The sequence below is a fragment of the Taudactylus pleione genome, unplaced genomic scaffold, assembly GCF_031769625.1.
Source record: "Taudactylus pleione unplaced genomic scaffold, aTauple2 ptg000216l, whole genome shotgun sequence".
In the NCBI taxonomy this organism is placed as follows: Eukaryota; Metazoa; Chordata; class Amphibia; order Anura; family Myobatrachidae; genus Taudactylus; species Taudactylus pleione.
The window spans coordinates 3,330,437-3,348,583 of NW_028284618.1; the positions used below are offsets into that span (position 1 = coordinate 3,330,437).

Sequence of the window (18,147 nt, forward strand, 5' to 3'; positions counted from 1 at the left end):
CTGGAGACGCTTTGATAAGTATCGTGCCTTGCACTTTCTGTCATTTTGTGCTTTCTGGTATTATGTCCAGCGCTTTCTTTAGTTTGTGCCTTCTATTTGCTGCTTTTGGTTATCATGCCCCATCCTAGGAGGTCGCCTCCCCCTCCCCCCCACCACCTAGCTGATTTCTCCAGGACCCTCAAGGCTGAGGCTGCCTGTGCGTGTGAGCGCTGGCTCCCCCCCCTCCTATTTCTCACCTGGTGCCTCCACTTCCTCAGTGCTGGGCTTGGCTCCTGCTCTCAGCCCGGTGTCCTTCCTGGCTTCCTCTGCGCAGTCAGACTTGGCTTCGCCGACGGCTACCCCCACTGCTGCCGCCGGGTCCTGTCCTCTTTACCCTGCCATTGTGGGGACATCTTTTGGCCCCACCACACTCCCGTTTAGTGCATTGCCCGGGTCCCCCGCACTTGTGCGGCCCGTGTTGCCTCCCCCTGCATGGCCCCCCCACTCCTGTTAGTGCGGCCGGTATTTCCACCATGGCATCCATTTTGGGTCCCGTATCCTCTGGGAGACCCAATGCTAGTGTAGGGCGACAGCACTGGGTAGGGAGAGGGTGATGCCAGGGAAAGAGTGATGACAGGGAGAGGGTGACAGCACTCGGTGACAGGGAGAGGGCGACAGCACTGGGTAGGGAGAGGGTGACAACAGGGAAAGAGGGTGACAGTACTAGGTGACAGGGATAGAGTGATGACAGGGATAGGATGACAGCACTGGGTGACAGGGAGAGGGCGACGTTAGGGAGACTGTGACAGCACTAGGTGACAGGGAGAGGGTGACAGCAGTAGGTGAAAGGAGAGGGTGACAGCACTGGATGACAGAGAGTGGGTGATGACAGAGAGTGGGTGATGACAGGGAGAGGGTGATGCCAGGAGATAGTAAAAGCAGTGGTTGACAGGGACAGGGTGACGACAGGAAGAGGGTGACAGCCAGAGCATGACAAATACAGTGTAGTTAAATTGTATTACCTGGGGCCAGAACTGCAGCTCATGGATGGCTCCCCGTAACCTTGGACGCCGCGGATGGTCACGAGATCGTGACATCAGATCCCAGCATCCAAGCAGTAGCAGGGCCTTAGAGAGAGAGGAAGCTGGGGTTGTAATACAGAAAGGGGAGGAGCTGATGAGAGGTGTAAGTGAGGCCCCTACTCCTCCTCCAGCCGGGCACAGACTATTAAGCTGTGTAGCTCTGGCGGGAGGAGCTGAGAAGGGAGGAGAAGAGAGAGTGACCACTCCTCCCCCTCCGCCCGTGCCCGGCCTGTCATTTAATGTGTGAGCTGATGTTCAGGCAGTGCCGCGGCTGCGGCACTGGCTGCATAACGGCATATAAAGAGACAGTGTGACTCATTGTAATGCCGGCGGCTGTGGGGGACAGCGGTGGGCCTCAGATGGCGCCCTTACAACTTGGCGCCCGGAGTAATGGGCCGGCCGGCCCTATATATATATATATATATATATATCTTGATATGCTGTTTGTGTATGCTTAATAAGGTGCAGCTGACTCCCCCCCTTCCCCCCCAACATGTGCTGCAGTAATAAACACGGCTACACCATCATTTGATGATGAAATGCACTCCCACCTTACAACATGCACCACACACAGCCCAATGTCCCAGTTTTGTTGAATATGATGCAGGTGCCTTACCTCCAGCTGTTTTAATGGAGGAGTGCACTGAAAGGCCCATGGGAGGAGCTGTGTGTCACTGCAGCAGCTCCCCTAGATTCAGTCATTTCCGTAGCTACGAGGAGCTGCAGCTCCCATAACTAACAGCCTGTTTGGAGCTTTGATGAGATGGAGACAAAGCTCACAGTCTCCCAAAAAAACAAACAAAAAACAATTGCTCAGCTGTGGTGATGTATAGGCGGGCAGGGGGGGTTTCTAGGTACTCAGAAAGCCCCCAACGTGTGCCACTGCCCGGGCCTGCATGAAACAGCTTTTGAGTCATTTGTCCAATTACTTTTAGTCCTTTGAAAAAGAAGAAGCTACATATTGAACAGCTGTAATTCCTAAACCCTTCCTCCAAATTGGATGTGAATACCCCCAAATTAAAGCTGATAGTCTGCACTATTTACTCGAATAACTGTAACTTGAATATGTTTTGGTAAATATCAAAAATAACAAAATTTGTTCCATTTTTCAAACGTATGCAAGTATGCTGTGTGATGGCGAAACCAGAGTGGACCAGTGGTTTGACTACTCCTGTATGGTGCTGCAGCTTTATGTATTTGTACTACTATTATCCTGATTGGTGTCTCCTATAGTAAAGGTAGCACTGGCCTTTTTAACTATTTTGTTAAGGAACAGCACTGTGTTTAATGACTGAATTAGAGAAACAGTCACATGCCCACTTTTAGCTCTGCAAATACACATTCACTCATTTTTCTTTGCAAGAGTTAAATGGTGCCAGGAAGTGGAAGGGTACCCTGCTATTCCGGGAATCCAGGAAAACTCTATTTTGAAAATCTCTTGAACAACCCACTAGAGTATACAAGTATGACCTGTATACAATGGAGCCCGCCATTTTGAAAGCTGACCCAATATGTATGAGAATCACTTGAAGGGAACTGTTCATGAAGATATGATATGACCCCACCAATTCTGCTTCCACCCGAGTCTCACCTGAGATGTATGCTTGTTCATGTATCTCTGTTATACTTAGTAACTCGGCATCTTGTTGCCGGCAGCTTCTCCGCGCCTGGTACCAAGTGATGGCCGAATCCTCCATAATCTGATAATTGACACCGGTAACAGAATCTGTCGTCCACCAATTATTATCGATAGCTGAGAAAAAAATAACAGATTTTACTAAGACTTTGATGGATTGCAGATTAAGAATTACAAATATCCAAATGAATGGGAAATAGCCATGATCCCGATGGTCAAAATACAGACGGTCATAATACCGACAGATTCCGACAGTGAGTATTAGGGTTAGATTTAGGGTTAGAGATAGGCACTAGGGGTACGGTTAGGGATAGGCTGTGGAGGGGTGGATTAGGATTTGGGTTAGAATACTTACCAAAATCCACCTGGATTTTGACCATCTGGATGCCACTGTCGGTTTTATGACCACCGGCACTGTGACTGTCGGGATCCTAGACCCAACCCAAATAAATGCATATACTAGCAACAACATAGGTAACACAGAATCGAAAGCCCCACTTGAAGTCCACAGCAAAGGGATTACTAATGGCTAATGAAATATAAAAAGCAAGGTGACTGATGTAAAGTTAATGACTGCACAGGACGACTCGCCGGAATCGGGCCCGTGCCTGCATCTGGCAGGCTACTTAGGCTGTAAACTCTCACGAGCAGGGCCCTCTTCCCTTATGTGCTTTTAATTCCCTCAATTAGACCATCATCTCATCCCCACTACCAACAATGGCACCATACCTTTGGGTTCTGTTGCCCTGCTGCTTATGACTACTATTGCAGCAATGTTTATAAACCTTGTCCATATCCTGCCATGTGTTGCACCGTGACTCACTTTTTAATTATTTTATTCATACTGTTTCTGTTTATGTACTTTGTATGGCACTGCGGGCTCCTTGTGGCGCCATATAAATAAAATATAATAATAATATTATTACCCAAGCCCATATGAGATCAATGCACCTCCAGTCCTTATAGCCTGTTAAATGTACTTTAACTCTGATCCATAAATAACGTAAGTGAACTGATTTGTACATGTATACATTCAAATAACTATTTGCGTCAATTTCAATGCTGTCTACAGCGTTAATGCTGAGTACAATATAATTATTATTTACTATTATTATTATTAGCAGTAGAGATGTGCGGGAACACAATCGAACATAGGTTACGAGTTGAAGCGAGTCAGGGTGTGAGTCTTCCCGCCTTGTTTCGATCTGAAAACGAGGCAAGACGTTATCTTCCTGGCATCGGACCCCGTGTGTTTTGGATTACATATTAAAGTCCCTCCCTCGTGATCCGGCACCATTTCACACTGGAGATTGAGTGAGAGTGTGTGGGTAGTATAGGGACATTTTTTCCAAAAATAAAAATAAATTAGTAGCACTGTGTTTAATGGGCACTGTAGAGGCACCGTGTGCTACTGCAGCACTGTAAGGCACAAAAACACTATAGGGTTGGACTGCAGCACTGTAAGGCACAAAAAACACTATAGGGGTGGACTGCAGCACTGCGGGGGCGATTCAGTCCCGGATGCTAAGCTGCGCATTTTCGCTGCTGTCAGGGGCCGGGTATGCAAATTCCACAATCGTACAGCCAGGCATAAGGATGCCCCTGTCTTAGAGAGCGACGGCAGAGTGAACGCACGGCGGTGTAAAGACGCCCACTTTTATTTCTTAGCAATCATCATCTCCAGGAAGTGTATGATTAATCAGTGCCATTGAGAACCATCGGAGCTGCATGCAGCCCTTGAGGTAGACCCTACCCCACAGCAAGCACTGTGATCACTGCAGGCTGAAATCTAACCAGGTGACGCGTACAATGACGCTTCATGCTAATTATGGACGCCCATTAAACGCCGTTTTGATGCCCAGACATGCCTGCATTTGCAGCACCACTCCTCCGTTCTCAAGCACCTTCCAAAGTTATCACTCACAAACGGCACTATCTGTCACTCAAAGAAGCGTCCAGTCTGTGTACTACAAGCGCACAATTCCCGAGCATAGTGAGTGACTCGCACATGCGCATATTGATGCATACGCAGACGGGCAACAATCGCCCATAGCGAGCGAACGCAGCTTAGCGTCCGTGTCTGAATCAGGCCCTGTGTTCCTTAAAAAGCCTACTGGGACCATTTTTTTTTTCATAAAACCCTATTATAACGTCATCATTACCATTAGGGTGCCACCCGGCTTATACTAGGGGCACTGTGAGGGAGTTTGTTGTGCGTTCAGGCACTGTTCAAAAATTTTATTATAAAACTTGTGTGTTAAAAAATATTATGTGAATATTAGGGTGCCACCTTGCTTATACTGTGAGGCAGTTTGTTGGGTGTTCAGAAACAAAGATTAAATTATAAAACTTGTGTGCTCAAAAAATATATAATATCAGTAGGGTACAACCATTACTAGGGGCACTATGAGGCACTGGGCCTGATTCAGACGCGATCGCTGGGGCGCGATCGCTCGCTGCCGGGTGATTGTTGCTCAGTTCGCATGCGTATAAGTCGCAGTGTGCGTGCGCAAGCCAGTCACCGCAATGGGGAATCATGTGCTCGTAGCACAAAGACTGAGCACTACTTTGAGTGACAGATAGTGCCGTTTGTGGGTGGTAACAGGGGAAGGCGCTTGTGAACGGGGGAGTGGTACTGCGAATGCAAGCGTGTCTGGGTGTCCAAACGGAGTTTTATGGGTGTGCATAATTACCATGGAGGCGTCATTGTACACGTCACTTTGTTAAATTTTAGCAAGCAGTGCTTGTGGCGGGTTAGGGTCTACCTCAAGGGCTCGAGCAGCTCTGATGGCTCTCGATGTTACCAATTATTCATACACTTCCTGGAGATGACATATGCTGCGAGGGGAAACGGGGCGTCTTTATACACCAGCGAGCGCTCACTGCTTGTAGCTCGCTAAGACATAGAGGGCGTCCTTACACTACACAGATCGTGGAATTTGCATGCCTGGCCCCTTTTGGAAGCAAGCAAATCGGGTCTGAATCAGGTCCACTGTGTGTGTGTTCAGGCACTGTTATCCTAATCTATAAAGTCAAATTTTCTGACTTATCAACGCCCACCCCCAGGACCTAAAAACATGTAATTCAGGATGCATATGCATTCCATGGCGTAGGCACCCACTAAGCTGGGATTTTTTCGTAATTCAACTCCTAAGGGGCTGAAAAGAGGTTAAGTGTTTCTTCTTGACCAAGGTGATTGCGGGACAAAGCAACAGGGCTTAAGTGCTGCTGCTGCAGAATTGTAAGCTCATTGTCTGGGATGAGAGTATCATGGTGCACAAGGGGGGTATTGAGGCACTGAGCAGAACACTCCATGACATCACAGTCAATGATGGAGTGATGAGAGAGGTATCTGTGTTGCTAGATGGAGAGTTCTGGCAGACTCTCCCAGTAGTAATGACCGGGGACTCGAGCTGATGAAGTAAGGCATGCACCATATCTATGGCCCCTCATCTGGAAACTCTTTCCTTTAGGAAAAACATAATGATCCACTTGAACAATGATGCCTCCGCTGGGCAACTCTTCAAACTCCTACTTAAAATATGGTATAGAGATTATCCTGAGTCCGAGGGAAAGGTGACCATTGCTGCATGCCTAGGCACAGTAGTGAAGACCCTAGCAGACCTCACAGCCAGGATATACCTTGATATTGCAGATATCCAAAAAAGTCCTTTACTGGCTATGAGAGCATGCCATTCTGACCCTCAAGAACAACATGGCTACCATTTAACACTCTACTTTAAATGTTCAAATGGAGTACAGGTCTGTGGACGTGGTAGTGCAAATAGATGATGCAGTCCACTACCCCAAGGAATTCATCAACGCCCTCAACCCTCCTGGCCTCCCACCCCACAAGCATCAACTCAAAGTGGGGGTTCTAGTGATGTTGCTGCAAAATCTCAACCCAATAGAAGAGCAGGGCAGCAACTGAGTACTAGTGCTGCAGCTGCTGCAGTAGTCATGATAGTACTTCAACATCTACTAAAGGTGGTCCATGGGGAATAAAGTTTAACAAAGGACACCTAAAATCTAAACAATATTTCACAAAATTAAAAAAAGATCATCTCTAACAAGAAAGGGAAAACTTACTGCCGAAAAATTTAAAATTGGCAACAGTATATACACCACACCCAGTGGCAAGGAAAGGCCATGGGATTTCTTTGTGAGTTGTGGTCCTGTTACTGATGTTTCATTCACTAGAATGCCATTGTGGAAGAAGGGGCCAAACATAGTCAGGCATCTTCTGAAATCTCATATGCAACACCTTCTCACTCTACATGTGTCATCTCTAAAACAGTAATATTGGTTCACCAAAACAAAACTAAGGCTGAAGAACAAACTGTATGATCACATACTTTACAAATCCCTGAGGAGAGTCTAAGTATGTCCACTACTGCTATGGCTATGTGTGAGTCTGACATTTCTGACACTGTACTGTTAGAGAAGCCTCCTTCTACCATTTCTGTACCCTCTGCAAATGTGGGGATGAGCAGCACAAGTACAGATGGTGACATAGAAATTGAGGATGCTACTGTGGAAGTGCCCCAGGGTGGGTTCAATATTTCTGCACCTGACGCTGATGAGGATGTGGATGATGAGGATGTTGTTTGTATCAAAGTCAGTCAGTCACCAGTGGCAGCAGTTCTTTCCCATGATAAATAGAAGGCCATTGTCATGCCTGGGCAATAGACATTTTTACCCAAATCTTGACAACATTTGTCTGGCCATCTGTACCATTTGTGAAGCCAAAGTAAGTAGTGGTAGGGACGTTAACCACCTTGGAACCTCCTCCCTGTTAAGTCATTTGCAGTGAATTCATGCAAAGTTATTGGAAAAATCTGAAAAAATCTGGTAAATTAATAACAAACAGTCCAGCATCAGCTAGTTCCTAGCTCTCAGCAAGATCCGGGCTCAGGCAATCTCCTCTGCCAACACCTTCATCAATAATATCCTCATTAATGATTGGAGATAGTCCTCCTGCATCCAATTTGCAAAGGCCACCCACAAACGGCAGGCATTCCTTCGGGAACGCCTCCGTTTGTTCAGCCACCCCCCCTACCCGCCTATAAAACGGGCCGAGCTGTTGAAGGTCTCACTCGCCAAGGGGCTTGCGCATGCGCATTAAGCACGCTGCGTGTGCACACTGGGCCACTGATGACCCGATTGCGAGCGGGTCTGAATCAGCCCCTAAGTACAGTACTTCACGAATGAAAAATCTGAGTCGCTGGAAATCTATTTAAGTTAATGGTTGGAGCGACAATTGGCTGAGATAGCTGTTCCCATGATCGCAATCAGAGCTTCACCCATAGACTTCAATGTGCCAGGTTACTTCCAATCATTCCCATTAGGTAGTCAAAACAGTGGGCCTTATTCAGATGTGGGCGGTAATGCAAACGCAATTGCATACTCTCATGGAACGCAGCTGCTAAAATATGCTAATGCCTTCCAAAGCACACCTGAGCATAGGGACGCCCACTACTGCCTTCTCATATCAGTACGATGACGTGAAACGGTGTAAACATAGGTACCATCGACGCACATCACCATTGCGTCCGTCTATGAAACAGCCCAGTGTCTGAATGCTGTTATCTAATACTGTTGTTAAATGTGCTTATACCGAATATGTAGCCAGGGTCAATAGAACCAATAGTGGCCAAGCTTTGCAATTTCTCTGCCTGTCAGCTTGTGGCACTCCCAAATAGATGTGTCGACAAGACAATGCAATCTAAATGAACTGAAGCATATAGAATATTGATTGCTCAAATCATCTCATGTTCACCATATTATACCACATCTCATGTATTGCATAATCTTTTATACATGCAACCACGGCTTGCTAAATTTTTCTTTGTCTAATTTATGACTACTATATTATAATAAAAAATCTCTCTTTTGCTAAGCTTGCTACTATAGCAAAATCTACACCGTCAGGGTTTTCAATAAGATGAGTAGCAATGCTGCCCTATTTGATATAATACAAATATATATGCACAAGCAATTTCATTATTAATCACTGCATGGACTTTAAAGCTCATTCAGATCCGCTCGCAAGATGCGGCCGCTCGCTGGCAAAAAGCAGCTGGATATTTCAATTAAATGTTCGCACTGCGTGGTGAAAGGACGCCCTCTATGTCTTAGCAAGCTACGGCACTGAGCGCTCGCAAGCGTATAAAGATGCCTCCTTTCCCCTCACAACACACGTCATCTCCTGGAATTGTTTGATTAATTGATAACATCAAGAGCCATCGGAGCTGCTCGCAGCCCTTGAGGTTGCCTTTCCCCGCCGCACGCAGTGCGATCAGTGCTGGATGCAATATATGCAGGTGATGTGTACAATGACGCTACTTTGCTAATTATGCATGCCCTTTAAACATCATTATGGCGGCCTGACACGCCTGCGTTCGCACATCCACTCCCCGGTTCACAAGCCCCTTCCCCTGTTACCACCCACAAACGGCACTGTCACTCATAGTAGCGGCCAGTCTGTATGCTACGAGCGCACAATTCCACATCACTAAGACTGGCTTTCACACGCACACTGCGAATTAGACGCATGCGCACTGTGCAACAATCGCCCGGCAGCGAGCGATCACACCTTAGCGACCGGGTCTGAATCAGGTCCTTTGTGTGAGTTATATACATAAATCAGCGTGTGCTATCTATGCAATTAATATTACTCGAAACACCAACAGCTTCTCTCCTCCTAAATTACAGTCTGATTTGCACATACTAACACAATATATTACAACAACATAACGCGCGGTGAGGTGCCCAGAATCTTTACCATTATTTAAACCCTGCTAGGCCATACAATTTATAACAGCGCTATAGTTATGTGCTATGATTGCTCATTGCAGCTTAATTCTGCCATTTTTGCGCACAGCTTCACACTAGATAGTGTGCTGATGAGCGGTACTTGTTTTCAATGTAACATTAGGTAGTTACAATGTTTCTTTTAATTAGCAATATTGTATGAATATATGAACATTGTTGCTAAATGTACTCTCACAAACTAATACCTCACCATTGAGAGAATACCAAGGAGATGTATTATCCAATACAATAAATACATATTGCATATGTGTAGTGTATATATATTCTATTCACTGTCATTGTCAGTATAGCAACTGACAATGATACACAGACTGGTCACAAAACAATAGGAAGAAATATATCTTGTGTAGTAAATTAACAGGGATAATCATCCAATACCCTATGGTGGAAAGAATATCCTTTGGTCAAACTGATCCTAATAAGGGTAAATTTACTAAAGTGAGAGCTTTTAGAAGTGTAGATGTTGCCCATAGCAACCAATCACATTCTAGCTATTATCTTCTAGAAAGTGCTTGTTAAATGTTAAGTAGAATCAGATTGGTTGCTATGGGCAACATCTCCACTTCTAAAGACTCTCACTTTAGTAAATATACCCCTAATACTCCACTCTCTGCTAATCTCCGCTGTGCAGCAAACAGCCATTTTAGCTGTTATTGGGATTATTTGACTAATATATATTAATTGTAGTCCGATTTTAATCGGGCAATACACTGCATGTATTTAAGAAAACTCATATGGCTTAATCACTGGCCAGTTACCCATTACATTTGGATTTATTATAGTCATAGAACTAACCTGGGTAAAGCCATGTTTCAAAGTCTTATAAGTAAACAACAGTTATATACCTAATGCAATGTTATTAATGTAGTAGATTCACTTGAGTGAGGTATTAATAAACATCAATCATCCTTTGCAATATCAGAGATAATAATAGTCTGCAAATACATTCATGTTACATTGTGCTAACTTAATAGATATAATAAGTTTTTTGCTTTAGTGAAGTGTGCACTTGATATGACAAACAAGATATATATAATGAATCATGTTCAGTGATCTAATTCTATTTTACAACATTATTATCACACTCTTTATTTTAAATATCTTTCTTCTGTGTAACTTGAAGTTTTATTTTAAACACTGAATTAAAAATTGTTTTAAAATAAAATTTTTCCAACCGTCCTGTGCACCGTGTAGCTACATATTTCCTTTACTTTACATATTGTGTATATAGACAATATCACTTCCTTACATAGATACCAACAATAATTATTTTAGAAATTGTTTTGACTTTGACCTGCGCGACCAACTAGCTTTATAGCAACAAGAGCTCACAGGAAGACAAGTCCAGTACATGAAACAAGTCCAGTAATATTGGTGAGTGGCAGGAGTTCCTTTAACTTGGCAGGTACAGAAGCTCACAGGAGTTTATAGCAAAGCAAAGTCCAGAACATTGGTGTACACAGGAACAGGGATCCAGAAATATTGCAGAAACATTATTGAAACATCATGGTAGACCAGAACAGACAAAGAACACTGATGACCTAGCAATGAGTGCTGGGATCAGGCAGACTAAATAGGCAGGTGTCAGGTGCAAAACATAATGGCGATTAGTTGTAAACCACCTGACCTCTGGTCACAGAACAAAATTGGAATAGCAGCACCTCTGGAACGATCCAGAACAGCAAATCCCATAACCTGAGGTCTAGTGACCCCTGGTGGAAGGAATTCATACTTCATGGGGACAATGCAAAACAGAGAAAGATCTAACACAGTCATAGACCATTGATGGCTGCAACCATTGATGGTTGATGGCCACCTCTAGTAAACAATACATTTAATATGGCTAAGGGGCTCCAGTATAATGTCTGGCATAATATTTGACATAAGTGCTTTGTTCTGGCTAGTACTGTTCTTTGCCAGGCAGATCTTGGCTGTTGTTTTGCCTGCTTACTCACCATCAGGGTTTGGTATTATTATTATAGGCATGGAATTCTTTTCATTTCCCTGTCCCCCAAAGGTTGTTGCCAGAGACAGTGGGTATGGGCTGATTTATTATAGGAACTTCCTTGGCACAAGGCAGGTAATGAGAAAATAAGACATGGGATTTGGCTGTGACCATTAAGTTAGTGGCTCTAAACATGTCCCTAAGCAGGGCATACCTGACAGACATGACATGTATGCAAACATGTCATCTTCCACAAGTAAGGCCTTCAATTTTCCTTATCGCCTTAGTATGAATATGTTAATCTCAGTCTTTAATCAGAGCATCAGTGCATATAATATTTACACTTACCTTTAGATGGACAGAGTCCAAATAAATTGTCTTTGTCATAGTCTGCAGTTGTAGAGCACCAAAGCCTTCCATCAGTTCTTCCTGCAAGCGTGCAGTCCGCATACCACTTGGAGTCACGCTTGAAGGGGAAGACGCAGGGCTGACCATTAGCATTTCCCTTCAGAGTGTATAATTCTGTGGAATATAATATTACAACATGGTTTTGATTTGAATAATATTAAATAAAGGAATAGCCTAACAGGAAATGGACATTTTCATTCATTAATAACATAGAACTGGCCTGAAACAGAAAGTCATTGGTATATAAAGTCTTATCATGTTCCTATAAATATCATTTTAAATATATTTAATCTATCCCATAATGGTTGATTCCCTACAGCATATATTGGAATACAGATACATGCTGAGTTACATAAGCTTTGCCCTCACAATAATCCCTTCACAAAAAGACTCAACTTGGGTTTGTTGATAGTAGGAAACGTTTTCAGTATACACCCAGCAATGTCAATGAATGTAAATTAATTATCTTAGACAATGGTCCTGTATCCTTTTTTTGACCCATGTCTTACTCCCTTGTTTGTGAGAGACCTGGCAGTAGAGTGCAACAAAGTTGTATTACCCAGACCAGACAAGAGGTTTCCACCAGCGAGAAGAGAGACCAGGTTCTTAATAACAGTATCCCAGAACAATTAAAGATGAGATTAAACCAGCCTTTCAATGTAAGAAAAATTATTTCTAAAAAAAAATGTAGTATAAAGAAATCTTCAAAGATCACGACAAATTGAACAGTTGGATGACCCTATTCTCATTTTACTCATATAGGCATCGTCTTCCCAACAACAAGAAGCAAGTTGTTGACTGACATGCCTCAACTGTGACACAACCGGGAGAGGAAACCAGAAACAAAAAAGTGTTTTGTGACATCAATTAAAAACCTATTTGATGATTTGCAGAAGTGACTCCACAACTCGGGATGTGGTCATAATCTTGACTGTGGGGATGCCGGTGTTTAGAATGCTGATGCCGGAATCCCGACACTTGTAAGAACATCAGCGCCGGCATCCCGGCCACCAGGATCCCAAAGGTAAGTAATGGGGTTAGGGGGAGAGGTTAGAGGTTAGGCACTATGGGAAGGGTTAGGATTATGGTGCGGGGAGGGGAAGGTTCGGGAGGGCAGTTAGGTTTATGCATCGTGAAGTGTGGGTTAAGAGTAGGGAGAGGGTTAGGATACTGACTGACACCGAACAGGAAATGTGTTTCACCTGTAGGCTTGGCCACCTGATCGCTTACAGGTGAAAAGCTCATCCCTTTCGGTCTACTTGTTCTAAGCAGCATCACTGACACACCACTCCTGAAGCCTTTGTTCCATAAACTTGTGGTCTGGAGGTACTTTTACTGTCCCCTTCTTAGCACTCTTCATTTTGGCTAAGCTGTTGACCTCATGCCGGAATGGTATCATGGGAGAGACACAGCTGGGTGCCCAGACAGCAAAAGCACTCTCACTGTTTCTCCTGGGGTCTGTGCTCTGCACTCTCTCATCCCTTGTTTGATGTCATCAGACAAGGGAAAGCAGAAGTGGAGAGACACATTCTCTATCCTGGACTTTTCTATTTTCCATCAGGCTATCTCAGATGTCTGATATCAGTACGCTGCAACTGCCTCTCTAGCAGATATATTATATATTATGCTTATATACTCTGTAAAGTAGTATCATACTACTGCCATTCATGTTTGCTAATTATGTTTTCCTGTTTTATACAGCCATTTGTGATAAACTGTAAAGCTAACTTAAGAGATAATGAAATCACACTGTAATAATTACCATTGACTTATTGCATATGGACTCACTGAATGATATACTTTATTGTTGAATTCTATGATTAATTGTTATGCATACATTTTGTTGAGCAGGGGGTTATTTGAGATGTGATTCATCACCACCTGCTTAATAACTCCACTGCTGTTTTGTCCATGAGATGATTATACCATGCAATGTTGTAGTGTTTATACACTTTTGAATAATTAGGAGATTCACTACCAATTATCTATTCAGTCGATGTTCATTCATAAGGCTGTTAAATTAGGCAATGATCTTGAACCTCTTTATTTCAACAATGGGGCATCAATTGATGAATGTATTATAATTTACAGTACCTGAATAACTTTTCTAGTGTATACATTATACAATCAAACTTTATCTATTTTGTTATAGCATGACTCCTAATGCAACATTTTCAGTACAATAAATCAATATATAATTTAATCTATAAAATTTGTAAGCAATAATAATGCATTCTCTGGTATAATTATTTAATTTGGGTATAACAACTTCAAGTGGCTCACACCTATGCATATGTCTCAAGGCATATAAGCTAGATGAATTATTTGCTTAGTTAATTTGAGACATAATTATATGGTGTCTGTCTATATCCCTGTTGGTCAGAAACCAATTAATCTCATTATTAAGGTAAAAAAAATTAATTTTCGCCTTTTGCATCTGAGCAATCATTATGTGATTAAACACATTTATTTTGTTACTTTTCTTGTATTGAGTGTATTTATCATCAATCTTTTTATAAACAGGGTTTTCCATTAAAAGCTAAGGTTTATATTTCCTTTTTTATCTATTACATATAATTACAACATATTCAATCAGTCTTAGAGTGCCCCAAAAAACAGTTTTTGGCCCAAAGTGTATTTATGTAGACAAAATTATGTCTGTCTCTCAGCAAGGAACAACTGTTGGAGTGCAAGTGGATGATGAAGAGATTGCTACAGCAATGCTGTAGAACTTTACACCTGAAACACAGCAAAGTTAACAACAGACACAGGGCCTGATTCATACTTGGGAATAGAGTAAGATATCTCTCTCAATTGTGAACCTGAACAAACCAAATTGCAATGCAAGGGGTGTCAATACATTTTTTTTTTTTACATGTGGGGCAAATACTGGCTGCTTTTGCATGTAGCCCACAAATACTGCACAGCTTTAGTATTACTCTACAATTTAGATGTCAGTTTGGAAACACTCCTCCCATATCTAAATCTCTCTGCACATTTTAAATCTGCCCCACCTGCAGTGCAGCATGGTTTCACCAAGATGACCAGTTGAGAGAGATATCTCTCTCTATTCGAGAGTCTGAATCAGGCCCACAGTCATAGCAAAGTTACTACAGTTTCAAGAATGTCTGACCTGTGATCTGAATGCTGAGAATACTGCATTACATACAAAAAGTGAACATTTCAGAAAATGTAAGTTCAAGTGTTCTAATTGTCACAAGATAGGTCACAAAGAAAATGAGTACAAATAAAAGAATGTGAATCCTATCCAAAGCTAGAAATGCAATGGCAAAGATGAGTCAGCTCTGAGTGTTACAAACAACCTCAGAAAATATTTATCGATTCAGGGGCAGCAAAGCATTTCAGCTGCAATAAGGATTGGTTCACTAAGTAAACCAAATGTTACCATATCACTAGACCAGTGGTGTCAAACTCAGGCCCCTTCTTCTGCAGTAGAACTACATATCCCAGGATGCCCTGCCACAGTTTTAGCATGCCCTAATAGCAAAACTGTGGCAGTGAATACTGGGATGTGTAGTTCCACTGCAGCTGAAGAGGCCCGAGTTTGACACCACTGCACTAGACTATCGAAGGTATTGGCAATCAAGTTCTTATAGCAACTAAAGTTGAAACAATTAAAGCATGCTTAAAAATTGTAACAAGAACAAAATTCACAGAGATCCAACATGCGCTTTATGTACCAGAAATGTGAACAAATCTTATCGCTATCAGTGTCCTGGAACAGAGAGGCCACAGAGTTCACTTCACTAAAGGAAAGTGCATTGTGAGAAACAAAAGAGGGACCATCATAGCTATAGGCACAAGATGCCAGCAATTGTACCTCCTAGATACACAGCATTGTTACGCAATAATGACAACAAAGCCGGAGTCACTGGAACTTTGGCACAGAAGATATGGTCATCTTGGATGTGACAGTGTTCAAAAGCTATAGAGCAGGATGGTCACATGAATGTTGATAAAGAAAAAACATATGTGAGAGCTATTTTGCAGAAAAACAAAGGAGCCAGCCATTTCCAAAATAAAAAAACAGAGTTACAAAACCACTTGAAATAGTATAGTCAGATGTGTGTGTGTGGTCCAATGGAAGTAAAAGTCTGAGTGAATACAGATTTTTGTGACATTTATAGATGACTTCACAAGGATGACAAATGTGTACTTCATCAGTAAAAAACTGAAATGGTGAAAAAGATTGCAGATTAAGCAGAATTGTAGAAAATCACACAGGTTACAGACTCAAGACTCTGAGATCTTATCATGTTGGAGAATATCTCAACAGACAGGTGGAAGAAGTATTCATAAATATGAAATAGAGCAACAATTTACCATTGCCTATACTGAGCAAAACGGTGTCAGTGAATGAGTGAAACATGCACTAGTAGAGAAAGTAAGATGTATGTTAAAGGATGCAGACCTGGAAAAGCAATTTTGGGTGGAAGCCGCATCCACAGCAGTGTATCTCAAGAACCATCTTCATACAGTTGTCCTAAAGGACATAACACTTATTGAAGCATGGTCAAAGAGAAATTCAAGTGTAAGACATCTCAGAACCTTTGTAAGTACTGCACAAATACATATACTAAAAAAGAATAGTCACAAGCTGGATTCAAAGACAGAAACATGTACCATGCTTGGCTATTACCATGAGAGCAGAGGTTACAGATTGTGGAATCCAAATACCAGAAAGATTGTTCACTCACAAAATTTTATTTAAAAAAAAATAATGCAAATTGAAGAAAAGTTGGAAGCTGATATGCAGAGCAAGTATGTGTCACTGCACATGTCAGCAGCAGAAGGTATATCTAAGCCCGAGATTAGCAGTGTTGAAGTTCAACCACAGAAAAGATCTTCTGCAAGGCCAAATATCAGTAAACCACCAAAGAGGTATGATGGGGAAATTGCAAACATTGCAGCCAGTGAGCCTCAAGATATTTAGAAGCCAAGGCTAAAGTCTAATTGGTGTGAATGGAAATAGAAGATAGGCAAAGAGACTTTTCAAGATTTAAAAAGATTTTAAAAAGTGTAAAAAACATAAAAAAATCATGATAGTAGACAGCAATTCCAAGTTGGTGAGTCTAGAAACTGTTGTAATGGCCCATGCCTCTGTATCAGTAAAAGGAATTTTACTAAAGTATCATCCAAGAAGGCCGAGCTAAAGTCACATGGTCACAAAAACTGCAACATATTCCTTACCTTGTTACCTCTTACCTTGTTAGGAAATGCTTACCAAGGTGAACTATCCTGTTCAAGAGCGCTGTCAATCCATTTCCTGAGGTCCATGGGTGCAGCCATGTTTTCTCCGATCAGGTGAGCACTAATATCCAGTCTCTACCTGTCTCTTGTGCTCACATGACCACTTCAGCGTATCTCTGACAAGAGTGCCATATTGTAGCCTGTACCTGACACAAGCTCCTTCTCGGAACAATATGGCTCATTCTGCCCTGTGATCTCACTCAATCCACTACCTGACCTACACTGCTGGAGTCCTGCAAGCTGCTGCCTCTGAGATACTTCATTAACTCTGCAGTTCTGTGCTGTATGCTGCTTCCAAGCCCTCATTTACCAGCTTGTGTTCAAGTATTAGTCCAAGTCTAGCTCTACTACTGATACTCTCACTGGTCCCACTTCAACTGGCTGCTGCTATTTCCAATCTAATTTTGGTTCAAGCCTGCAGCTCCAGTCTGACTGGCTGCTCCTATCTCTTTGCTCACTCCAGTTCAAGCCTGCGGTTCCACTCCGGCTGGCTGTGGCTCAATCCAGTTTCTCTCTCAATTCAAGCCTGCTTTCCACTACAGCTGGCTGTTACTATCTCTTGTCCTACGCTGGTTCAATCCCATAGTTCCACTCTGGCTGGCTGCTGCTCTACCTCAGGTCCCATTCCAGTTCAAGACTCCGTGTCCACTCCAGCTACTCTGCAGATACCTCCGGTCCCAGCCCGGTACAAGAGTCTGGTTCCACTCTAGCTACTTTGCAGTTACCTCTGGTCCCAATAAAGTTCTAACCTCCAGTTCTACTCCGGCTACTCTGCAGGGACCTCTGGTCCCAGTCCAGTACAAGCCTTAGGTCTCACTCCAGCTACTCCGCTGTTACCTCTGTTTCCACTCTAGATATTTGCTAATGCCTCTGGTTCTAGTCTGGTTCAAGCCTCCAGTTCCACTCTGGCTACTTTGCTTTTATCTCCAGTTTAAGTCTGCAATTCCACTCCCACTGGCTGCTGCTCCCTCCGGTTTCAGTCTGGTTCAAAT

General features: G+C 42.9%; 1 protein-coding gene across 1 annotated transcript in view; it reads right to left on the reverse strand.

The window, feature by feature from the left end:
* The window catches only part of LOC148517452 (macrophage mannose receptor 1-like), a 182,194-nt gene that overhangs the window by 102,615 nt on the left and 61,432 nt on the right, over positions 1 to 18,147 (reverse strand). Inside the window, 2 exon segments of the mRNA XM_088478637.1 lie at positions 2,653 to 2,814; positions 11,825 to 11,998. Coding sequence (XP_088334763.1) covers positions 2,653 to 2,814; positions 11,825 to 11,998 — 336 coding nt within the window.